The sequence below is a fragment of the Pholis gunnellus genome, assembly GCF_910591455.1.
Source record: "Pholis gunnellus genome assembly, chromosome: 23".
NCBI lineage: Eukaryota > Metazoa > Chordata > Actinopteri > Perciformes > Pholidae > Pholis > Pholis gunnellus.
Window position 1 is genome coordinate 16,124,762 of NC_136550.1, and position 26,479 is coordinate 16,151,240.

The following is a 26,479-nucleotide window of genomic DNA, read 5'->3' on the forward strand; positions in this document are numbered from 1 at the left end:
TTTAAACACTCCCATGTGGTAAAGATGGCAACACTCGCTCTCCTGCGAGTAGCAGCCGGAGCAGCTTTTTGCGCACTTTTATTTTAAAAGTACTGCTCTATGAACAAAAGTGCAATAACATTTGGTTTGCAAACTGTCGTAGAATATTTCTATGTTAATCGGGAGAAGAGAGTGTTATTCGCAAATCAAAATAATCCAAGTCTCCAAATCATTCAAAGTTGTCCTGTTCCATTTATTCTCTTGTAAGAGGGAGAATCCCCAACACAGCTCTTCACACAGAGTCTGCTGGAAGCATTCTTCAACATCAGTTCAAACCTTCACATACTATATACTAAAGCAGAAACAGTCTCCGCCTTTAGATCAGTCTTCCATTTTCCCTTGATCTCATTGTCAGATACATTTACGTGATCCTTAACATCCCCAGGAGAGGAAGAAACCCCCAGTGTGAACTTTTGCTCACCTTCCTGTGTCTCTCTTTACGACCCTCGAAAGTAAAACAGTAACACTCAGTATGTGGTCTGGTCGTAAACCCATGTTTACATAAAACTTATCTGTTCTTCTAAGCCGTCAAATGTTTCTAAACCATTTCCTGATACTGATATATTTTTTTACCATTACAAAACACTTTAAACAAATAAGGTTCTTTTTAACAGCAGTATTACCTTTACACAGTAGCGATATATCTCTTGCACTATCTGTGCTCAGTGTGCTGACTTCCAGAAGTATTAACACAGAGCAGTCACCTGCATCAGAACACATGAGAATGTCATTTGAAACCCTCAGGAGAGCAGTTTCAGTAGAGTGTTGTTTGCGAAACCCAGACTGGAATTTGTCGTACATGTTGTTCCTCTCCAGTGCAGCAGTAAGTTGGTTGGCCACCACTTTCTCTAAGATTTTGGACAGGAAAGGCAGTTTTGATATGGGCCTGTAGTTCATAGGCAATGCCGGATTTAAGTTGGGTTTCTATAGGCTGGATAGTGGCATGCTTAAAATAGGACGAGGCAATTCCTGTAGACAATGAGGAATTGACAATAGATGTTACTGCAGGGCCAATAATTAGCAGAACTTTCTTAAATAGTCAGCAACAGAACAGCATGGTATTGTAGAGACAGACAGTGAAAGAATTATCTTAATTGTGTCAAACAAAATCTTGGGATTTCTCTTTGAGGAAGAGATTAAGTTGGCAAAATAAGCAGTTCTAGCTTCCTTTACTGCAGCATTAAAAGAAACTCTGAGGTCTTTGAGATATGAGCGATGCACTTCTAGCCCAGTGGCTTTCCAGAGCCGCTCTGTCCTGCGACACTCCCGTCTCAGGCTGCAGACAGCATCTGTCATTCACAGAGAAGTGTTGTAGGCAGCCTTGGTCCTTTCCTTAAGAGGTGCACCTTTGTCCAGCAATGTGGTGCAATGTTCATTAAAAAACTATTAAAAATCCAACATCATTGTGATTTGTGTTAATATCACAGCAAAAGTGCATTGAGAACTGATCAGCTGTACTCTGAGTAATAATGCGGGAGTTGAATGTTCGTTTCAGACATAAGGGGTCATAAGCATTTACAGAAAGATCAAAGAAAATACATTTATGGTCACTGATCAGTAGGTCCTCACAACGGGTATGATCAATATCAAGACCCAGAGAGAACACAAGGTCCAAGGTGTGACCACCCCTGTGAGTGGCACCAGAAACATGTTGCGTGAAATTAAAAGATTCAGTAATATTAAGAAACTCAGTGGCACTACAGTTTGTGGCATCATTGATATGCAGATTAAAATCACCAACCAGAAGCACTTTATCTAGCTTGATAATAGAGGTCAGAAAGTCTGTGAACTCTGATAAGAACTGACCTGCAGGACCTGGAGGTCGGTAAATTACAACACAGTAAAACGGCTTTAGCCGACCCACTTTAGTCAGCTGTAGTTCAAAAGTAGCATAGGATTCTGTGCTCCCCAATTGGCAGGAAAACTGATTCTTCCAGACCACGACGAGACCTCCACCACGGCCTGTCAAACGCGGTGTCCCAACATAAGAACAGTCCACAGGGCAGAGTTCATTTAAATGGATGCATTGCATATTCCAGTTTATCACTTAATTGTTCAAACTTAAACTTAAATCGATTTATCAAGGATGTTTTGAAGTGGGGTTGTATGAGGTACTTATCCATATTAATGTATTACAAAGTAATGTACTGCTGTGGAAAAGTTGTATTAGTTTAAAGGTGCTATACGAGATTGGCCCGGCTCTGTGAACAAAGCACAGAGCAGATTACAACACACACACAGAGAGATACTTCATTCTCTGCTCAGGTAGACAGTACTCCACTATATCTTATACACAATAATTGGTTGATGCTATTTTTATATCTGAAAATTGTGAATATTGCACCTTTATGTGTATGCTATACGTAGAATATTTCTCAAGGGGAACTGAGCTGACAGGGGAAATGATTTATGCTCTCGTCAAAGCAACAAGACTGGTGATAAAAAACTTTCACTTCTCTGTTGAAAGATATTCTTAATACAGTACTTAAACTAAAATTGATTTTTTAGCTTTCTAAAATCAGTCTTCAGGCTTCTAAAAATACTTTACCCCTGTGCTGGGGTATAAGGGGCAGCGAAACCCAATGGATCCCCCGTCACATTTTGTGGACTTGGGACTTTTTTGCGTGTTTGTTTGCAATCTATTCGAGCATCACAAACATCATTAATTTATTAAATTCAAACCTTCACACACCAAAGCCATGGTGTCATTATAATCACTCTGCCTGTTTTACATTTATTGTCCACTTGATGGCGCAGTAGAGCAAATGAAGCACCATGAAGCTTCAGCCCATCAGTGAACCAATTGGATGGAAAGCTTCAATGCTTCATGAAGCTTCATCTCGCCATCACTAACTGTAGGTAATACACTGACTATGGAGTACCTCATACAACCCCACTTCCAAACATCCACACCATCACTTTAAAGATCTGAGCTCTGGACTTGAAACCAAAACAGGGCTGAGAGACCCCAAAGACCCCCTATGTGATGGTGCCTGTCGTCTATCTGAAGATCTTCCTGAACAAGACCAAAAAAGAAAAGGAGAGCCGTGCCTTTATTATCAGGACACTGTAAGACATGAAGTGCCCAGAAACCCAATGAACCCACAGCCACAACCTTCAGCTTCATTACACCAGGCAGGGGTGGGCTGGCCATGGGGGATACCGGAGAAATCCCCGGTAGGCCGACGGGGTTGGGCTGGTCCAATACCGGCCCACCTCCATCACCAACCTCTGACATCGCCGGCCCCGACTATATACTATGCTTCACAGACCACGGTAAATTTACTCTCATACCTAAAGTTAATAATCACTGACTGACATTTCGCGACCTGTATTCACACTCATGGTTTTCATCTTCTTTACTCATCTAATCTCTTCCATCAGTCTAACTTTGTTTTAGGTGTTATTAAATGTCAATCACTCTAGCCTACTCAACACTTGCGTCACTCGCTCGCAGACGAAGCAGTTTTTGAGCGCGAGCCGGCAGCATGGCACCGGCACCAAAACGTAAATCCTTTAAAGGTGGAGCTGAAAAGAGTGAGCTGCTGCAAAAACTACTCATCTAGTGAGGTAATAATAACACGAGTAGACTGATATTGTTTTTTATTACCATGTGACTATAATGCACCTGGGCCGACAGAGTTAGTTTAGGTTCTGTTACTTAACTTACTGTTTTGATATGCACCTTCAACACCCCTACACACACACACACACACACACACACACACACACACACACACACACACACACACACACACACACACACACACACACACACACACACACACACACACAATCACACACCCAGCATGCAACACTACTGATACCACTGATGTTCACACCCCATCGTATGTTCTGTTCTGTTCATTTCTACAATATAGTTCATACTAATTCTACCCTCTGATTCCAGTTTCTTTATTGTGTGGTCTTTCTCTGCTGACATTCATTCCTTAAGGCTCTGTAGTTATACGTATAGCCATCTGATACTAGCCCAGAATTAAGCATATTCATCTAGCAAACTATACCTACCTTGGAGTGTTACAATAGCCAGTATCATTTTATTCCATGTGTCCATCCAGGCAAATTGGTGGATCCAAATGTTATAAAAAAAAGTAACATCTATGATGTATTGAGTGGGCCGGTCTGACAGTAAGTCCCGGGCCACTTTTTTCCCCCAGTCCGCCCCTGACACCAGGACCCTCACTGGAAAAAGACTGAGGGTAACCATCCAAAGGTTGTGTGTGTATGTGCATGCATGTGAACTTTGCTTATGAGAAATCACTCAATCAAACCGCAGCTGACATTTTCAAATTCAATCTGACACTGGAAATGTGAGAATTGTGTGGCACATTTTGGTATTTCCATTCTGACATTCAGAGGAATGGCAGGCTACACCAGCGGTTACAACCCTCCTGGTTCACACATTAGAAAGAAAATACTATTCTGAACCACACGGATTAACACAACGTGTCACCGTCTCCCAACTATCTGGGCTTCTGCTATCACGTCTGTTAGAGCGTTACCTCAACGTTGGCAGGAGGCTTCAGTCTGGCCTGCATGCGTCACACGGATCGTCTCGGGGGTAGCATAGGTTTTAGGTTTTTAAGTCATTTACGCCCTCCTCTCCTCTTTAATCCAACTGTAATTTTGACATCCTGCATTTTTCCAATCTGCTGTGGAGTGGACTTTTGCTAGAAAGAAATCAGCGGTGGTGAGGCTGGGACTCTCACTTACAACACAGCTGACTAGGAAAGGTGGTCTACATTCACATTTTAATGCTATTCCAATTTTTATATTATTTACAAATTACACAGAAGTTGACTTTCTGTCCTGCCTTTTACTGTTTTAGTTTGTTAAGTTCTTCTGATATCAACCCTTTAGTCCCCAGTGAAAATAATGTGAACTCTCTTTTTGTAGCTACTTACTGGAGCCGTTCCGTTTCAGAGAAGCTGTCCCATTCGTCCCATTGACTCCATTCTTCTTGGCCTGGTTCTTTGGCTCTGTCTTTTGTTTGGATGCCGTCCCATTGGGCCCCTTCTTTCCCTTCAGCTGATTGGAGAAGAACAAGGAGGAGGAAGACTTTTCAGATCTCTCAGAAAAGTTAATACTTAACTGTAATAAAGCTACACACATACATAGAATCTGTCCCAACAATTGTACCAAATCAAACAACTAAACAAGATGGATATGATGCAGTTTAAAAGACTATAGATTTGTATTCCACTTGCTTACAATCTACAAAGCACTTGACTGGTATATAGATACGTTTTTGCTCATTGTTTATTTTTATATACATTTATATACAGCATATACCTATTTTTTCACCAACTTGTATGTACATAATAGTTCTGTTTGTTTAACTTGTTGTGCTTGTCTACCTATATCTACCTATAAATGGAACTGTGTTTAAGCACATTCAGAGCAACTTAAAATCTAAGTCAAATTTCGTTTTGGTGCACACACTCATACTTTTAAAACATGATTCTGAATCTGAAGAAATTGAGGAAATATTTTAAAAAGCTGGTACTTTTATAATAAACTTTAACCTTAGAATATTAGGCTATTAGAATAAAAGTTAATTTAAATAAGAATTTAAATTCTTCCCTCTTTCTAAAATGTAAGATGGGTTCCTTAAGCTGCAGTCATGTATTTCCTTTAACACTTGGGGCCAGTACAACATAATCTCAGCAACTATGTTCATATTGCTAAAGCACATTATATTCAACAGCTGATTGTATAATAATACTTATTAAAAAGTGAGACAGGTCCATAAAATGTCTGCAGAATGTCCTTGATTGTAATGAAACGTGGGTCAGTGGGTTTGTCTTGCTGAAAAGGAGACAGCAGGAAACTTTGAAAAAACATAATGAGAATAAAAATATCCTCCTAACCCATCTTCTCCTAGCGGCAGGGAGCTATCGTTAAAAACTCCAAACATCAAGACTGCCTGCAGTCTGTTGAACACCTCGTTGGATGAGGATCTACTTCTTATAGTGGAGCGGTACTTTGTGGTCTTGGAGGCGATGTTAACACCCCTTGGCCACGCCACACACAGCACACACAGCACACACATCAAAGTGTTGGAGCTCCACATAACACAATGCGGTAACACATGTGGCCGTAGAGGCAGGGTGGCACTCAGAGCAAGGCTGTATAATATAAATCACACACACAGCTGACGCTCACTGTCGAGGAGAGGAGGGAATTACACTATGTGGGACAAACGCACACAAACAGTCCAAACAGTACTCTGATGTACACATACTACACGTAACACACAAAGAAACAAATATATAAACATATTGCATGTTTCCAAAGAATGATTTCAGGCCACGTCACGGTGATGATCAAAGTACTACTAACAGGATCACGGTTCACAGGCTGAGGGGAAAGAGAGGTGGACTTTTGGGTGGCCAACATCAACACCTTGTCTATTGAGTCAGAGTGCTCCTGCAGGAATAATAAACAGGATTTCCTTTTTCCCTCAGCCAATCACCTCTCACTTTCACCTCTTCACAGTGGATGTAAATCAGGAGATTCAACATTTCAGTGAAGGAATGCACTGTGATAGTGAGGGTGCTCTGGTGTTTACAAAATGTGTTAAGCATCATTCCTCTTTATTTTAAAACATTCAAGCTGCAATAATCTGTATTTTTACCACTAACAATGGAAACAATGTTTAAGTGTAATGAAAGGTATGTAACAACTCTACAGAGGTGTTCAGCCTCCAGCTGGTTTTGGTAAACCAGCTGTGATAAACCTGTGGTAAGCCTGTGTTTGCTACCTGCTCAGCACCAAACAGCAGACAAAGTTAGCAATGAGCTTGTGAACATTTAGCAGTTTAAGAGACAGATATTGTTCTCAGGAGTTTGTGGAGCAAAAAGAAGAGTGGATATTGAAATTACATTCATCAGGTGGACACAAACATGACTCCACATGAAAGAGAATGAAGCAAATATTTCCTGACATGTTATATTGCTGTATAAGGGGAGGATATATCGTAGAAGCCCACAGTAAACTGCAGAGGGATTGTTTCTCATCAAGTTATTGTTCTCATATTTTTTACATTTTTAACTCATGACTTTGAAGTTCAAAGAAATGTCTGACAGTATCTCATACTGTGAACAATATATACAAACCAAATACTCTGTTTTTATGACTGCACCATCATATGGAAATATTTTTTATGTTTTGTCTAACATTTTAGACACACTTTCGACATGTGAATATCCGTCAAAATTAAACCAACATGAAGCCTGACTTTCGGAGCACTTAGCGAGGAACCTCCCCCTCTCTCCTTTGCCTCCTGAAGATGTCTGTGGTTCTGTGTTGCCTCCCAAACACTAATTTGACCATGGAATAAGCTGTCCCTTTAAACATGATAGACCAGGGGTGGGCAATTCTTTTTCCCAAGGGGCCACATGAGAGACAGGGACTGTTGAGGAGGGCCGGACCAATAGACTGAACTCAATCCTGCTCTATATTATTCCACCTCTTTATAAAAAGCAGTGCATTGTATGGTTTTGATAAACTGAGTGGTAAGAGTAAATATTATGATCACTGGTGGAATGTACTAAGCCCGAGTACTGTACTTATGTACAAATTCAAGGTACTCTACTTGAGTATTTCCATTTTATTCAACTTTGTACTTCCACTCCACTACATCTCAGAGGGAAATATTGTACTTTGTACTCCACAACATTTGTCTGGCAGCTTTAGAGTTACTTTGCACATTATAACTTTTCAAACCCTTCCTAACTACCCAAACTGAACAAGAGTGTATAAAGGAGTTAAAATGAGCTCCACCTGAAACATCTACAGCAGGAATAATGATCCAAACAAATATACATATGTAATATTCATATATAATAGTAAAACACTGACAGGGATCATGTTTCTGCTAAATTAGTACTTTTATTACTATCGTTTGTAGTCCAATGAACTCACTTTCTGTCTTTGCGAGAAATCTAGTGTGTGTTGAGCTTGAACGAGTGTTCTGAAGTCAGGTTGAATGTGTGAGGTGAGATGTAAAGGACAGCTGACAGGTGATCGTCAGTGAGAGAGGATCTGGATTGTTAAACTTCATCACGGAGAATGTTTGTTCACATATGTTGGTCGATCCGAAGAGAACCAACATCTTCTGAGCAACAAAGCCTCAGATGTCCGTGTCCGCTCTGCATCACCAACACATCCCAGGTAGCACAAATGACCTAGCCCAGCTCCGGAGTAAACTCGGCATGCCGGAAGAAACACGTTGAGTCGAGTCTGGTTGCCGACTCGGCTGAGACGCGGGATGAATTAAGCCCTAGAATTCCGGCTGCAGACACTGCCATTATTGGGATTGCAGCTCGCACACATCCACGAATGTACCAATGTACGTAAATTGAGATATAAAATATAAAAACAGCGACAGTCGCCTTCAAAATAAAAGCAATGCAGCTGTATTCCGTGCATGATGTACACTTATTTACATTTTATTGTAAATAATCTCCAATTGATGTCCCACGGGCCGGTCTGCGACAGCCAAAGGGCCGGGTATGACCCGGGGGCCGTACAATGCCAGGTCTGTGATAGACCCATCAGCTATACTGCTGTTCTTGTCTGTGTATGAAGAGAGGTTTTTGTTTATCAGTCGCCTTTTCAAGCAGATGAATGCAGCTTTAAATGGAGCCAAACTTCACCAACACACGGTGAGAGAGGTATATCGAGATAAAGTTAAAAAAAATGAAGTGCTGTGTTGGGGCTCTTCAGAAAGTAGCAGATAACAAAACACAGAATTTGTGTTACCAAAGCCTTGACACTAAGTGTAACAATTCCCTGGGAGACACACTTTGTATTGGTTTAAAATCAGATTGTAAACTTGCTACTTGTGAAACAATCCAGTTCTACACGTTGTCCCTGATCCCAACTCCAGTCTCACATCTCAAGCTGTTAATCGGAATGTAATGAGCAGTGCATGGTGAAGGAAGTCTTGGCCTGGATATCCACTGCACCACACCAAAACCCCAGAAATAAAGCCCCTTTCCCCAGATGCTCATTCCCCATCAGGCTGAGAGCCATGGGTTACAACGTATCTAACCATATGTTCTCTGCTCTATTTTCATAGTCGTAGTAGTGACAGTGACCTTGAATTCTGGTCATATTTGCGATGTAATATAAGTCAAGTCCTAATATTTCCGTGCTTCCATCACAAGAAAAGCAAACAGAAAATGTCATACAAAGAAATCTTCTTGCTTAGAAGACAAAAAAACGAGGTCAAGTGTGTGGTAGTTATTTTCACATGAGTAACACAAACATAAGGCTATCTGATCGTTAACTTTAAATTATACATTAGATGTTGACGAGGAAAAACACTGGACATGTAAAGAGTTATAGACTGATCAATTATTATTAAAAAAGTTTGAATGTCAAGAGTAGAACAGGAAAACAGTGATTGAGGAGTGTTAGTCACCTGAGCAGTAGCTTTAGTTTTAGTATCAGCAGCCAGGAACTTAGAGGAGACTTTAGAAACAGGGGTTTTGTAGTGACTGGTAGAGGTGGAGGAAGAGGAAGTAGAAGAAGAGGAAGGCTTGGGAGGATAGCGAGTGTCCAGCTTGGACGAGGGCATGTTCTCATAGAGGTCAGCATTCTCATAGAGCACCTCCTCTTTCAGTTGGCACCCCCTTGTGTTGGGACTGGAGTACTGCACCTCTGGGTCCTTGGGTTAAAGCATGCAAGCAAGCAGAGAGAAGACAGAAGAGGGGAGGAGAGTATGGGAGGGGAGAGGAGAAGAGAGGTTTTTTGGTTTTTAAATTCCTTTTATTGATCCAGGAGACACCAGATCACTGTCACGTCATCAATTCAAGAAAATTAATAAGTCAACTCATCCAAACAGAAACATTTTTAACTTATCATACATGAACAATCAGCTCTCCCTGCTTCCCCACGGAGCATAAAACAAACAAAACAAAAGTAAAAACATCCCCAAGACCCTGGAACCACCTTTTTAAAAGTTCAAACAGTGCTGACAGCCGAGGACACTGAACAAACAGATGTATCAGAGTTTCACTCTGAGATCAGAATTAACACCCCTCCCACAGCTCCGGATCAAGGTGCGCTCTGTATCCGTTTGTAGCTATTGCCCCGTGTACAACCCTCCACTGGAAGTCTGCTGTCCGCTTTTCAACGGGCAGCTTGTACAGAGACCGCCAGCTGCCTTTCGGGGAAATATCTGCACCAAAGAACTCAGTCCACCTCGACTCCTTCATTCCCTGACAAAGAGCGCGAGTTGACAATCTTGACGCAGGTGTGGCAGACAGCTTTTTTGCCCACGTCCTAGAACTTTTCCAGGTTGTGAAAGTCCTGCCACTCCCCAACAGAGGGGGTGATGGACAGAGAGGGGAAGCAGTACTCAAAGCCGTCATACCACTGGTCACACAGAGTTCGGTTTGCAGCAAACTCTCTCTGGGGTATGGACAAACTTCCTCCACCACTCTGTTGATCAGCCGGACTGAGGTGATGCTGCTGTTCTCTTTCAGGGCGTCCATCGATGTCGCTGTCATCCTCATCAGATGGCCCAGTTTGGTGCAGCCAGCCTCTCTGAGATTCGCTCGCAGGCTGGCAGATTGCAGAGTTTGAGTTTGTTGAAGTTGTTAAAGAACAAAGGTTCCTCAAACAACCACATTCCAGGAACCTCATTTGTGGCCCGTGTGGTCTTGAAAATTTCCAACCCTGCAGTACAGCACTGTAGAAAGGTGTTAGTACAGTAAGGTCCAAAGTCTCTGGTTGCAGGAGGAACAGCTGCTTGTCATAGCCCAACCGCCCAGCTCTCCTCAGCAGCAGTCGAGCTGTGTCGAGCCAGCTTGGGCCACAGTCGTAGAGCAGTCCTTGAGCTGTCCGGAGTCGAAAAGAGGCAATTTTAGACTGGATGTCAATCAGTCCGTGTCCCCCTTCATCAAGAGGCAGGTACAGAGCTGTTGCCCGGACCCAGTGCTTGCCAGACCAGAAAAAGTCTACGGTGATCTCTGGATGTCCTCAATCGGGCCTCTCTGTGTTGTCAGAGCGACGAGTCTGTGCCAGAGAGTCGAGGCAACTAAGTTATTGGCAACCAGAACTCTTCCTCTATACGACAAATGGGGTAGCAACCATTTCCATTTAGAAAAACGAGCGCACACTTTCTCCTTCACTCCCTCCCAGTTCTTTGCTTGAAAGCCCTCGGTGCCCAAAAAAACTCCCAGGACTTTCAGTCCCTCTTTCCCCCACTCCGTCCCTCCACTGTCCCACCAACAAGGCTTCACTCTTGGCCCAGTTCACCCGTGCAGATGATACCTTTTCATAAAATGACAAGGTATCCTGCAAACATTGAACGTCCTTCTGACTAGAGACAAAAACAAATACAACATCTGCATAAGCAGATACAATAGGAAGACGATCAAGACAGGAGGACCCCGGCAGTGAGAGATCGCTGAGTCAGAATCAGAATCAGAACAGTTTATTGCCAATGTATGTTGCACATACAAGGAATTTGTCATGGCGGGTGGTGCAATAACATTAAACATTAAAGAAACATAGGGATGTGCAGGGGACTGACCGGTAGGAGGTTGTCCTGGAGATGACGGAGTCAGTGGGGGTCCCGAGCTTTGTTAATGAGCCCGATTGCCGACGGGAAGAAGCTGTTCATGTGGCGTGAGGTCTTGGTCCTGATGGACCTCAGCCTCCTGCCAGATGGAAGGGGCATGAACAGTTCATGTCCAGGGTGAGAGGGGTCGGCTACAATCTTTCCTGTCCTGGAGGGACGGCAGATTGCTGCCAATCACCCTCTCAGCAGAGCGAATGATGCGCTGCAGTCTGGGTGGTACAGAGGCATGAGCCCCTGCTGAGCTGGGGGAGGGGGGGCTGGTGGTCTGGGGCTGGTTGATGGAGCTGTGGGGGATGGAGTCAGGACTGTCCCATTGTCTTTCAAATCTACAGTAGAACTCATTCAGCTTGTCTGCCAGGCATTGGTCATTCATGAATTGGGGGGTTTTAGGTTTGTAATTGGTGATCTGTCTGAGGCCTCTCCAGACAGGAGCAGAGTCACTTGCTAAGAGCTGGTGTTGCAGTTTCTTAGAGTACAGTCGTTTATCGTCTCTCACCGCCTTGCTAAACCTGTATTTTGACTCTTTATACAAGTCCCTGTCCCCACTCCTAAATGTCTGATCCTTGTGCAGCCTTAGCTGTCTGAGTTCTGCTGTAAACCAGGGTTTGTCGTTGTTATAACTCACCCTGGTGCTTGATGGAACACAGCTGTCCTCACAGAAGCTGATCTATGAAGTTACAGCCTCTGTGTACTCATCCAGACTGTTGGTAGCAGTCCGGAAAACATCCCAGTCTGTACTGTCCCAAGCACGCCCGAAGATCCTCCAGAGCTTCACTGGTCCACTGCTTGAATTTCCTCACCACAGCTTTACAGAGGTTTAATTTCTGCCCGTGTGCAGGAATCAGATGGACCATGACGTGGTCAGAGAGTCCCAGTGCAGCACGAGGGACGGCACGATAGGCCCCGCTGATTGTGGTGTAACAGTGATCTAGAATGTTCTCCTCTCTGGTTGAGCATTTAATAAACTGCCTGTATTCAGGGAGTTTTCCTTTGTTAAAGTCACCAAGGACAATAACTAAAGAGTCCGGGTTGGTCCGCTCCACACACCGTCTGTTCGGCGAGTGTCCGCTGTGCCTCCTGTACGTTACCCTGCGGCGGCATGTAAACACCGACCAGTATGAATGAAGCGAACTCACGGGGGGAGTAAAAGGGTTTACAGTTTATAATGAAAGATTCCAGATCAGGAGTACAGTGCTGTAGAATCACTGTCACATCGTTACACCAGCCACTGTTGGAGTAGAAACAGATTCCTCTACCCTTTGATTTGCCAGAGAGCTCTGAGTCGCGGTCCGCTCTGAAAAGCTGGAAGCCAGCCAGCTGGAACGAGGAGTCAGGTATCGATCCACAGCGCCAGGTCTCAGTGAAGCACAAAACGGAGGATGAAGAAAAGTCTCTGTCTTTCCCCACCAGTAGCTGAAGTTCGTCCAGTTTGTTGCACAGTGAGCGGACGTTGGAGAGAAATATGCCTGGCAGCGGTGTGCGCTGGCACGTTTCCCTCTCCTACACCGTCTCACTGCATGGGCTAAGGTGAGCTTTGACGAGAATGTCCAGTAATTCCATAGAAGTCAACAGAAAAGTTGGAAGTAAGTCCGCTGGAGTTTGTGGAGGTTCCTCCACATTTTCTGCTGGCTGGGGTTCAATTACAGTCTGAGAGCAGCTGTTCTCTGCAACAGCAGCCTGTTGCTCCTCAGCTTGGCTCTGCTCTTTCTCATCCTTTTCTTTGCTTTTTAACTGTGAGCTAGCAGCCCCAGTAGGTACGATTACAGTTCCGCTAGCCCTAGGTACGATCACAGGTCCGCCAGCCGTAGGTTCGATCACAGGTCCGCCAGCCGTAGGTTCGATCACAGGTCCGCCAGCCGTAGGTTCGATCACAGGTCCGCCAGCCGTAGGTTTGATCACAGGTCCGTCAGCCCTAGGTACGATCACAGGTCCGTCAGCCCTAGGTACGATCACAGGTCCGCCAGCCGTAGGTACGATCACAGGTCCGTCAGCCCTAGGTACGATCACAGGTCCGTCAGCCCTAGGTACGATCACAGGTCCGCCAGCCGTAGGTACGATCACAGGTCCGTCAGCCCTAGGTACGATCACAGGTCCGCCAGCCGTAGGTTCGATCACAGGTCCGCCAGCCCTAGGTACGATCACAGGTCCGCCAGCCGTAGGTTCCATCACAGGCCCGCCAGCCGTAGGTTCGATCACAGGTCCGCCAGCCGTAGGTTCGATCACAGGTCCGCCAGCCCTAGGTTCGATCACAGGTCCGTCAGCCCTAGGTTCGATCACAGGTCCGCCAGCCGTAGGTTCGATCACAGGTCCGTCAGCCCTAGGTTCGATCACAGGTCCGTCAACCCTAGGTTTGATCACAGGTCCGTCAGCCCTAGGTTCGATCAAAGGTCCGTCAGCCCTAGGTTCGATCACAGGTCCGTCAGCCCTAGGTTCGATCACAGGTCCGTCAGCCCTAGGTTCGATCACAGGTCCGTCAGCCCTAGGTTCGATCACAGGTCCGTCAGCCCTAGGTTCGATCACAGGTCCGTCAGCCCTAGGTTCGATCACAGGTCCGTCAGCCCTAGGTTCGATCACAGGTCCGTCAGCCCTAGGTTCGATCACAGGTCCGTCAGCCCTAGGTTCGATCACAGCAGAGCCGGCCTGCTCTCTATGCGGACAGGCAAACCGTCTGTGTCCACACTCGAAACATTTGAGCTGTCCTGAGCTGGCATACACCATGTAGGAGCGGTCACCGTGCTTCACTCTGAAGGACACCTCCAGTGTTTGAGTTGGTGAGTCCAGAAACATGAACACCTGCCGCCTCAGGGACTATATGTGCTTCAATTTAGGATCTTTACATCCCAAACTCACTGTTTTTAATCCACTAGCAAATTTCCCAAACCTCCGGAGTTCTTTCTCTAACGACTCGTTCGGGATAAACGGCGGAACACCGGACACGGTGATCCGCGTGGTGGGAGCTGACAGAGGGGAGGCGTGCACAAATGTGTCCCTGATGAACACGCCGCTCTCGATCAGCTGGTAGACACAAGGTTCTTCTTTCAGGAACACAACCGCTGCTTTGTTCATTCTCGATGCAAAGGAGAATTTATCGTGTCCTACCTGCTCACCAACAGCCAACAAAACCTCCTCTACAGTGACGCTATTATCCGGCGGGACTATCCTCATTCCCTGCCGGTGAGACAGAGGTGGCGTCTGGGAGGACGCCATTCCTCCTGAAAACACCTCGACAAAAGCACCGATCACTCAACACACAAACCAGTAAAACGGTTAAAGAGACTTACCTGATCATGCACATAAACAGATGTTGAAACACAGTTAAAGACCCGAAGATCAGGGACAGAAAACAATTCAAACTCAGTGCCACTCGCACATCCACCATCGCACATCTACCGTCACACACTCACGCTCACCAGAAACGGAAAGAGAGGAGAGGAGAAGAGAGACATAATACATAATAGGAAAGAAAGATGATAAAGTTAGTTACACTACTTTGCCATAATAAGTGTCATTGCAATACGTCATATAACGTGTAATAAATCATACTAGTGGTGGACCACAGAGGAATATTCCCGCATATTTCAAACTGGATTATTTCCCTTAAATGTGGCCAGTGTGACTCGAGGGGTTGGGCTAATTTTGCTTTAATCTGAACTTTTCAGGTGATTATCAAACTGAAAAATTCAGGCTGGTGTTAGACTGGCAGCTGCTTCAATGACTGTCTCTGCCTTTTAACTCTACTTTCCCCAACACGTAAAACCTCTTTCTGTTTTCACAACGTGGCGACATGCTGCTCTGATTAATTACTGTGAAGCGAAGATGCAATGTCACTGTTACGGTGAGTTGAGCTCCATCAGCTCCTGACGGGACTCGTCCACATAGAGGAAGACTGTGTGGCATTTGTTGCGTGATGTAGCACCTCTGCTCTTTTTCCCTGAAGGTTTATGTCATAAAACCACTTCCACCACCTGGAACTAACCTGTACATAATCTTAACGTAAATATGTCAACACATAATGGTTTCATTAATGATGTGACATTGTTGTCACTTATTGTATTCATACTAGTTTGTTGCACTTATTGTTTTCGTTTGTTTCTGCTCTGTACTTTTGCTCTGGTTTATGCTCTTAGATGCTTGTTTAAAAAAGGAGATACTTATGACTTCTGGTGACTAGTAGTTCTCTTGAATACCAATACCTTACACTTATTGTAAGTCGCTTTGGATAAAAGCGTCTGCTAAATGACTGTAATGTAATGTAATGTAATGTTGTCACATTAAGATTCATACTGGCATCACTGGTCAAGATAAATCAAACAATACCAAAAACATCCGAGATAAAGATACCACAGTAAAATAGAGGCTCCCAATCATCCTAACTATGGTAACTACTTATACAGACATATGTCAGTTAATCCCACGATAATATATTTATGTTAATGTTGGTTAATGTAGCACATTTATTGCTACACAGTCGTTTTTTCCACTATTGTTGCTATGTGTTGCTTTATCTTCCGTTGTGTATGTGCATCGCCTCAGAGCAGCTGTGTTCTTACCGTTCCATTAATGGGGACATCGTCATAATGCAGAGCCACTCCAGTGGGGCAGGCATAGCCATTGACGGGGTTGTCCAGGTACGGGTTAGAAGAGACAGCACGCTTACTGGTGAAACTGTGATGAGAAGACATCAAGATTCATTCAAAAGAATCCACCTTCTATCATTTCACATTTGTATGTGTCAGTACTCACACACTGGTCTGTAAAATACACTATAGATGGAACAACAACAGCAGTAAGGGCTGAATATACAGCGCCAATATCAAATTTTACACAACTGCAACATTCACAATGAAAATGACTCAATGTAAAAAAAAAAAAAAGGTTTACTATCTGATTACAAAAAAGTACTTGTCAGGTTGGTGTTTTCATCACTAGAGGAAATGTGTGTGTCCCTCACCAGAAGGACTGCTTGGCCAGCTGGATGACATTGGCGGTGGTCTCCACGTCGATGTAGTCGTAGTGCAGAGTGGCAGGGTCGGTGGTGGAGCCGGTTTCAGCCAATAAAATCCCCAACCAGCGACCCATCTCCTCAGAGGAGGAGGCCTGGAGGAACAACAGAGTCTCAGGTGTTGGCCAAATAAAATCCAGTGCTGCTTCTTCTTCATATTTTAGTTAAACCAGGAGCTAAAAATGCTATCTGATAAGAATTTACGACAGTCTGTCTCTATTTTTCATCATTAATGCTAAGTGATACGTTATAATTTCTTCAAAGTAAGTGCTCTTTTTGACCCCGTTGTTCATCTTCTAAAGCAGTGGTTCTCAACTGGTCTGGCTGCGGGACCCACCATCACCCCTTAATGACAAGCCGAGACCTACATTTTCAACTTCTCAAATTTATTTTATGAAAAGATGGTGCAGTTTGAACCAGAGCTAAAAATGTCCTCTGCAGTCGTAGTGTAGGAGCTCTCTTGTGCAGAGAAATTGTTCCCGTCAGTCCCCGTCCCACACAAGTTTCACATAAACGAGTAAAACTGCTTTGTTAGTGTCTGTAGATTTGTCCATTTGTAATGCAAAATGACCACTTGCCTTAATTCGAGCTGTGGTCTGTTGTTTGATGTCATCCGACATGTCTTCAATTCGCCTATTTATAGTGTGATTTGACAGAGGTTTTCAGTTTATCCGCTGCGGATTGATCCAACAAATGCCGCTTCATGCTTTCTTGTGCCAGAACCTCGCTGCACAAAACACACTGAGGTTTTTGCCCTGTTTTGTCCTCAATGTAAGAAGATCCATATCTCTTACAATTTTTAATCGCGATTAATTGCATGTTTTTTTTGTCAGGCAAAGGCCCACGAAGTGGGTCGCGACCCACCAGTTGAGAATCACTGTTCTATATGATGGTTCCCGCCTTTCCCTCATGGACAACTGCAAAGTCTGGCTGGCAGGCCTGACTGCAGCTAAGAAGATGGAGACCAGCGTTGACATCCATCAAATGCTTAGTAATGATATAGTTTTACATGGAAAAGAAACACAAGCAAATGTCTAGCAGAGGATGGCGTGCAGACTATGTGAGGAAATAGAATCAAAACCAACTAAACGGTAAATGGAGGAAGTTCATATACACCAACATCAAAAACACAGACACAAGTCACTAGTGGGTGAAGGAGACGTTTTACCACATAAGAGGAACTCCATGAATAAGGAGGAAAACATGATGAGCAGTGTTTGCTTGTACCCGTGTTACTGTGCTTTAACATATTCCCTACCATTTAATGTTTGACAGTGAAGTTTTAGTAGCCGACCTGAACACAAGGATACACGTCTCCCCATGTACAGAATCAAAAAGATCATTTGGAGCTCACCTCCAGCACAGCGACCTCCTGGCCGTTACGAAGCAGGCGGAAGGCAAAGGGGTGTTTGTGATCGAGGCCGGGGCTGACCTCGCAGCCTCTAAGGGGCAGTGAGGCGATGTGGCTCTTCAGGTCGTCACGGTCCTTATGGAGGAGCAGCTGGTTGTCTTTCAGGCGGCACCAGCGCTCCCGCCAACGGTTATTGGACAACACGTTCAGGTAGCCTGTCGACAAAGTGCATACAGTCAGAAAAATACAGTCAGAACAAACTACGCTGACTTTGTTTTTTTATCAGCAGCAGTCGGATGTATTTTTTACTGGTCCACCTTTCTCACACGGGAAGCAGTAACTTTCAGGAAAATTATGTATGCACATACTGAAAATGAAATGGAAGACAAAGACGGTGGAATAAAGATCTCCATTTAAAAAAAGCCAATACAAAAAGAAGAAATGCTTATACAGCTTTCTATTTATTATTCCACCACACAATAAGCCTTGAGATGAGTCCGAGGGACACAGAGGCACACACAGAGAGACACAGAGACACACAAAGAGATACAGAGAGACACAATAGAGAGCACACAAACATATATAAATAGAAATGGTTTATATCTGTTTTTCATAGTGGTTACACAGATAGATCAATCTGTCTTCACACAGACTTCACGTGGTGAACTACTTTAATTCAAAATCAGTATGTTGTTGTTGGGGAGTCAGGGAGTTATGAAAGAAAAGTGCAGAACAGACCGCGCCAAGTTCAAAGTAATAACTAAAGTGATATTCTTATTCAGCTGTTTATGCGTAGCAGCACATATTCAGAGACCTGCTGCTGGTCCACAGCCCAGGGGTTGGGAATCTCTGCTTGAAATGTTGTACTCCCACCAAGAATGCTTGTGAGGAGAGACTGTCTGAAAGTGTGTATCATTATCCCCATTTATGTAATTAATTGCATTTAGCCTTCAAAGACACCCAAAACATTCTTCAGTGGGGTTCAGCTCTGACTTTAGTCATTGGGAACATGTAGAAACACTTTGACCGTCAGACTCGGTCGGATGACACACAAGATCTTTAGGATATTAACTTTAATGTCTTTTTCTCACCACATGAGGGTACTTCTTCTTCTGCTGACGAGTTCTGCTCATCTGTGGACGGCTTCTTTTTACCCAGCCCGATGATTTTAGTGATCTTCTTCCCTGCTCCCTTCCCCACCGTCCCAGTCTTCTGCTCAGACTTTGAGTTCTTCTTTCCTTTTGCTGAGAGAGAGAGAGCGAGAGAGAGAGAGAAAAAGAGACAGAAAGAGAGAGAGATTATGAATTGAATTTATGACTTTAAATGAAGGGGATATTAGTAAAACACTGATATCCTTCATGAAGGATCCCTGCTGATTTAATGTGCTCTACCACAAGAGAGATGTAATGTGTTCATCTATGTTGATTCGATTATGTGTGGATGCTTTTGCAATACTGTATGAACAGAAGAGAAGGACCTTCTTGTTCTAAAGTGGAGAAGAACTGGGGAGGATTATACGAAGTGTTCCCCTCCACTGATGTCATCATACCAAAACGTGATTCGAGACACACATGCACCACAGAAACAAACTCTATTTAATGATCAGGGCAGGTTTGCACACATACAATATCTCACACAAATCAGACTCTATTAATGAATAGTCCAAGCCAATGGCAGAAACTCATGTATTCAATTCTATTTTTAATACAAAAATTCATAAACTTCTATTTCAGCATTTGTCTCTCCCTGGTATGATGTGTTTACTACCATGGCGACTGCCTTCATCAGATAGGAAGTTGTCCACACTCAATTTCAATCGCAGTGTTTTTCTCCAAATATAAAACGTATACAAACACACGTCATACACAAACGGCGTCCTGAGGCGGAAAGCAGATGTGAAAGTGATTGAAACCTTTTTGAAAGGGAGGAATTATTATTATTTTTCCCTTCAGAGAAGGAAAACTCTGATCAGGTAAATTTGACACCAGTAAATCAGCTCCTTTTGTTACCAGCCATGGAAAGAATGTGGCTGATTGAGTTGAAAAGAGGGTTTTCCCTCAATGAGGGAATGACTGAAGCAAGACCAAGAGCTACGTTTTTTATTTCATTGACGAATCTGATGTGTTTACTGAATGACAATAAAGGAACATAGAAAATTCAGGGTTAAAAAATAGGCTAACATAGGAAAAGTTATATAAGACTGAGCCAAAGTGCCTTTGTCCAGACTTCCATCACGTGACAGCTCTTAAGTGGTGTAATCAGTGTCACTATAGGTGTAAAGGTGTGAAGATTAACCAGTACATATCAGAAAACCTACGAAAGAGTCAGAGATACAGCTATGTCGATACAAAACCACAGATCCGAACCAGATTCCATTTGCAAACCCAACATTGAGACATCGGACAGCAAAACATGTTGCTGTAGCACAAAAAATGCCGCTGATGCCACAAATCTCACTATTCATTTAGGTGGACACTGGCGGTAAACTTACTAGATAGCATTCGCTGCTAGCGCTACTAATAGCACACTGGCCCCTCACTACTCCCTGTTGTAGGCAATAGCTGAAGCCATAAGCTTTTGTATTTAGAAGAAGATGCACTCATAAAGCATTGATGAAATTACCAAATGTATATATCGACCACACTGTCGCAGGAAAGCAGGTAAACAATACTCAGTCAGCAGCATTTCAGTGAAAAACCCTTTGGGTGGACGAGCTAATGGAACTTTTTACTTTTGTTTTCCTCCTCTGGGAGCACAAGTCCATACTAGGAGGGTGAGAATGACGACTGTTGCATACTGAATGATGGTTCTATATATTTCTACATGTAAGAGGCCAGAAAGGTCCAGACCGTCCTCCCTGGAGAAGTATATCAATATGTTTGTATGATTAACAAAGCTCGTCTGGGAGACTGATGCTGATCCCATTTCTACATTGCCCTTAGTTTCACAAAAATGACACATAAACATGACACATCCAAGTCCATAAATCACAGCTCTGTGCTGACTCCAAAACCCCCAAATGGATTGGAAAATGAACTGCTAGTGGGAAATCTGTTTCAGATGTCATGTTGGGAAAATGCACTAATCTTAACAAAGAAAAAAAGAAGTGTTAAATTTAGTTAGCAATCCAAATAACTGAGCTGAAAAGTAAAATTAAACTTCTCTCCCCAAGGAAGTTTGCCTGCTGAGCAAACAAACAGTAAACAATCACAGACTATTTCACCCACATCTCTTTGTTTTGGCATCCAGTTCAGCAGGGGAACACCATGTCCATGTAAAACCCATGTCACATAAATCCAGCAGCTGGAATATCTCACCATTGAGAACTGGGTCCAAGTTGAGAATAAGTAAAGAAACAACAATATTGATAATGTCCTACCCCTCATTTATCTTAACTATTAGTCTTGTACTTTAGGGCTCACATTAATGGTATTTAAAACACAGCACTGTGTGATTGCAGTGTTTTATGATGGGGATTTCAGGAGCCGATCAAACACAAGTTATCACACAATCAAACACAAGTTACTTTTGGCCTTCTAAAAAAAACACATTTCAAAAAACAACCCGCCAATGTTTTTTTTTATTTGTGAACGTTGGCAACCCTACACACATGTGGCAGGTAAAAAAAGCTGCCAGCTGCAGCAACGGCTAGCGGTAGCTGGGTGGAATCTGTCTGTTACAAAAGTCCTCTCAAAACTACAGTTGAAAGCTCTGGAAATTGCTAATTGAGATAGTTGAAAGCTTTGGAAAAAGCTAGTGGACCTGGAATTTGGATTGTTTTGCCGTGGCCCAAAGCACAAGATTTACATAGCTGTTACTCTCTCATTTTCTGATGGTAGTTGAGGCAGCCTTAATTTCAGGCGGGACAGACTGCCTCTGCTATAAAAACACTGCAGGAAACAATATCTTTTAATGCCATTCACTTAAGTGTCAATAAAACAGTGTGGTTGGCATACTGATATATCTCCTGTTGCCCCTACATGGTACCTCCTCTATGGTTGCTATTGTTGCTCATTTTAACTTCCCAGTTCTTCTTCTTCTTTTGATTTTAACTAACCAGAAATCATCATTTCCTATGCACTAGAGATGGGTTTTCTCAGGACGCTCCTTCCAGACATTTTGTGTTCGCCACAAAAACTAAAACGCACTCATGAACAGGATGGAAATGATTCACTCATCTGTTTAAAACAGATATGTTTCCCCTCCAATGTGAGGGTCCAAGGATCATACGTCGTATGTTGTACAGATTGTAAAGCCCTCTGTGGGAAATTTGTGATTTGTGAAAATTGAATGTTTATTTCCCAGAAAATGTTACAGATTGTGTAGTTATTGCTGCTGTAGACTCACCTTGTTCCTTGCAGTCGTTTTGTCCATTCTCATGAGTGGCTTCACCATCGGAGCTTGGTCTGTCACACGAGACCTTCTGGCAGTTAGGGAGACCATGCAGAGGAAGAAGAATGGAGGCGCAAGAAGGTACAAAGTTAACAAAACTATACGTCTTCATACAGAAAAAAACACAAGTTGACATCGTCAATTACGCACACAGCTGTCTAACTATATTGTACAAATCCTTAAAAGCATCTGCAAAATGGTATAGATGAATAATCAGGCTGGGCTGGTGTTTGCTGTGTCAAGTTGGGAGCAGTTTGTCATTAAAGAGCCTAATTTTCCATCCCTAAACACACATGTAGATATAAAGGCACACACATGTGCTGGGTAAAGTATGTCTCCAGTGTTATGTTACCTGCTTTTCTCCCAATGAAAACCAATAATGAAATTTCCCTCTTGTGCCAAACAGAATAAAGTCGTATTTGGCAAACAGCTTTTCCTTCCCGGTGTGATTGTGTTCAATTATGGCAAGAAAAGAGGTCCTTATAGGATGAAGGTATATTTGCAGATTTGTTTGTTTGTTTGTCTAGTACAACAAGATCCAATTAAGCCATCACTGACATGTGAGGAAGATGAGACAAGAAAAACAAATCCTCTAATTCCTCTCAGGTTCACAAGAATTAACAGTCCTTTACTGGGTCATACGGTACACAATCCTGTTGGGATTTGATACATTTAAAGAAATCTGAATCTTGCATCAAGTCCTCTTATCAAATCTGAATTATTTTTAATCCCTTGTTGATTCTATTTTGGGTTCACTTTCATTACTTGTGATATAAGTTATACCTTAAAATGCACTGATCCATATAGTCATATTAACAATTAAGATGACTAATGTAAAAAGAGTCACTTATAGTGACAAACCCTCAAAGAATGATCACTGTCAGCCCCCTCAGTTTTCTCAGGAGTTGGTGGAGACCAAACCAGAGCTAATAGGAGAGTGAATATTGGATAGATTCATGAGGCGGACACAAACTTGAATCCAAATGAATGCTAATGTCACACTGTGTCAGCTTGATGTGTAAACTGTTAGCTAAGTATGTTCACTATATCAACCTTAAATATGTCAATGTTGTGAATACAGCTTGTTCTGCTACCCCCAGGTGGTCAATGCATCACTTTCTGCTGCTTTATCTTAAAAGTTCCGATTTTAAATAAAAAAAGGTAAAGTCATAAATAACAAACAATCAAAGAATCAGTTGAGATCTGGAATACCTTTTTGTTGGCCAAGAAGGCAGAAGGCAGAAAAGCAGAAAAAGCCTAATTAGTTTTGATCAACTCATTGCTCCAAAAACTAAAGGTCTTGATTTAGAACTATTCACAACTGAAACTGTGTTGGACTTGTTAATCTGTAAAAACAGTTCTCTTATGACAGTGGGGTGTCTGGGTCCAGATACACCAGAATGTACATAAGTTTGGAATAGCATGGTGGAAAGATAGGAAGTGTGTTTACCTTTTCCAGTTCGGGTTTGTGAACTGGTGATCCAGATCCAGCTCTATCCAAGTCTACACTCCCATTAACACACACCTCTCTCATCACCTGGAAAACACAAGATAGTACAGTGTTAGCTAATGAGGCTACTGTTCACATTAGACAAAGCGAGGGAGTTCAATCTGTACACTGGTGGAATGTTAGGTCCTTACCGTGATCAGAACACATGGGTGGATCCCTTATTACATAATTAAGCAGCTCATTGCTTCAGCCTGGAACGCATGCCTGGAATAATGCAGGCCACATGTACGGTGAACTCCCTCATCTCTCATATCCCATCATGCTACTGAATGGCAGCCAAGGGATCATAAGGCAATGCAGACCATGCAGTGGAGTAACTACAGGAGGTAGAGAGCGTGCATGCATGTGGTGTAGGAGTTGGTGGAGGGGGGGTGTCTGCTACACACATTAGATACCACAGAGTTTTACAATGTCCATGGAATCCTTATGCAATAAGATCCAGTAGGGGTGAATGAGATCCGCAGGGCTCTGGAAGGGGCGCCAGTATCCATTACTGTGACCTCATTGGACTTCAGATCTGGCAACCCAGCATCAGATCTGCTAATCCTAGGGGTGTTTGTAGATGAGGGGTGGCCAGCGGGAAATGAGATTTCAGTCAAACCACCACGTGTGCAAGTCGGCTAATGCCCTCTCCGACACACACACACACACACACACACACAACCTCATCATTTCCACAAGCATTCTGAACCGTCTCTGGCCTTGCAGAGCTCTTCAGCTCATTGGTTTTGGCTTGGAAGGAGCATAATTGGGTTTCACGGGGGAAATGACAGACTGTGGCTCCATGGGTTTGGCTCTGAGAGCAGCTCAGAGGCCAGAGAGTGGGATGGAACTGCAATATCACGTCTATCTTCCACTGGAAATCTACGTTGCCAGACTGGGGTGCTAGGTCTGATAATGTGCTACAAATCAAACGTGAGGAGATAGTGGGACTGAGTGAAATAGTTGTGGGTGCTCCATAAAAACTATAACATAACAAATACATTAAAAAAATTCCATAAAAATGATCAAAAATCTATTCTTCATGCTCAGTCGTAAATTTGCCATTGGCTTTTGACATCAAACACAATTGATGCATGAAAACTGCGGGTCTTTATTTAAGGACCAGTGTGTAGCATTTCAAGGCATTTAGTGGTGAGGCTGCAGATTGCAATCAACTGATCACTCCTCCGCTCATCCCTCCCTTTCCAAACACGTCTTGAAACTACAGTGGCCTTCAGGTAACGTAAAAGTGAAATGCTCTAGTTCGAGCCAGATTTGGTTTGTCCATTCTAGGCTACTGTAGAAACATGGCGGTGCAACATGGCGGACTATGTGAAGAGGACTCACTCGCTATGTAGATATGAAGGGCTCATTCTAAGGTAAGGAAAACAAAATTCTTAGATTGAGGTGATATACACTAATGAAAACATAGTTCTAAATACAACTATTAGATTTCTACCAATAGATCCCCTTAAATCCTTTAAAGTATTGTAATTGTATCTTTATTTGTTCCTTTCTCTATGAATTGTGGCTGTATGTCTATGGGATTTGTGCTGCAGAATAGCTGCTCTATTTATTATTATCATGTTCAAAGTTAAATTAGATTAAAGGGACATGGACAGTGCTTTTAGTTATTGCCTTTCTTTTGGGGTGAATGAGCATACTTTGTTATTCTTCTTATGATTCTTCTCTTTTGGGGCATTCAGTGCCTTTATTAGATAGCCAACAGTAGTGATAGAAAAGTAGTTGGGGACAATAAATCTGAATAACTAGGCTCCTACAGTGCTCAGCAACATGGGGATACCTGTCTGGCATCCTGGCTCAGTAACACAGGATGCATCTATCAGGATCTGTCAAATCCTCTTAGAAATCCTCATTTAGACAGATGTCTTCTTCTGTTGGAGGGATCAATATGTAGAACTCCTGAGTAGTGCTGGGCGGTATACCGGTATGATATTCATTTTACACACACGTCATACCTTACAGCATAGCCGAAACAACTACTGTCACTCTTCAACAGACAGCTAAATATATTGTTCGCCACAAAGAGAGTAACAGTTGGAGCTAGTTCTCTTATGTGTATTGAGAGGGACCCCTAATCATGGTTATAACTTTACAACAATTAATAACCCACAACTAACTCTCTTTAACAGGGCAAAACACCAAGACACAACAGTTTGTGAGACAAACAATTTGTAACAAATAATTTTAATACATTTAATAAAATTACACCACCGAACTGCATGCTGGGTACAGCTCGCTAGCTAGCCCACTAGCACAACAGTCTGCTAACAGCTGCGAGAGCCTCCGTCGCTACAGTAACGTTACAAAAATGAACAGAACAGAGCGATGCATGATGAACAAAGACAGACAAAAATGCACCGATAGTAACGGTAACAGTAACGTTAGCGCGAGTGAAACATATTGAAGCCAAAGTGTCAGACATCGCTTGAAGAGACATTTGGAGGTCTGCAAATCATGATCAGGCACTTACAAGAAAAGGCGCATTAAGATGTAAGATGCAAGTGGCGGATCGTGTAGCGCGGCCGCTTTTGAATATATTACTATTTTGCTCGACAGGGTTCA

At 43.1% G+C, this 26,479-nt stretch overlaps 1 protein-coding gene across 1 annotated transcript in view; it reads right to left on the bottom strand.

The window, feature by feature from the left end:
* Positions 1-26,479, bottom strand: part of afap1 (actin filament associated protein 1) — a 77,397-nt gene that overhangs the window by 5,102 nt on the left and 45,816 nt on the right. The window contains exons 7-13 of the mRNA XM_079184475.1: positions 23,852-23,938; positions 22,357-22,432; positions 19,101-19,253; positions 18,013-18,224; positions 16,608-16,753; positions 16,207-16,321; positions 4,965-5,088 (exon numbers count right to left, since the gene is read on the bottom strand). Coding sequence (XP_079040601.1) covers positions 4,965-5,088; positions 16,207-16,321; positions 16,608-16,753; positions 18,013-18,224; positions 19,101-19,253; positions 22,357-22,432; positions 23,852-23,938 — 913 coding nt within the window. The remainder of the gene's footprint in view (positions 1-4,964; positions 5,089-16,206; positions 16,322-16,607; positions 16,754-18,012; positions 18,225-19,100; positions 19,254-22,356; positions 22,433-23,851; positions 23,939-26,479) is intronic.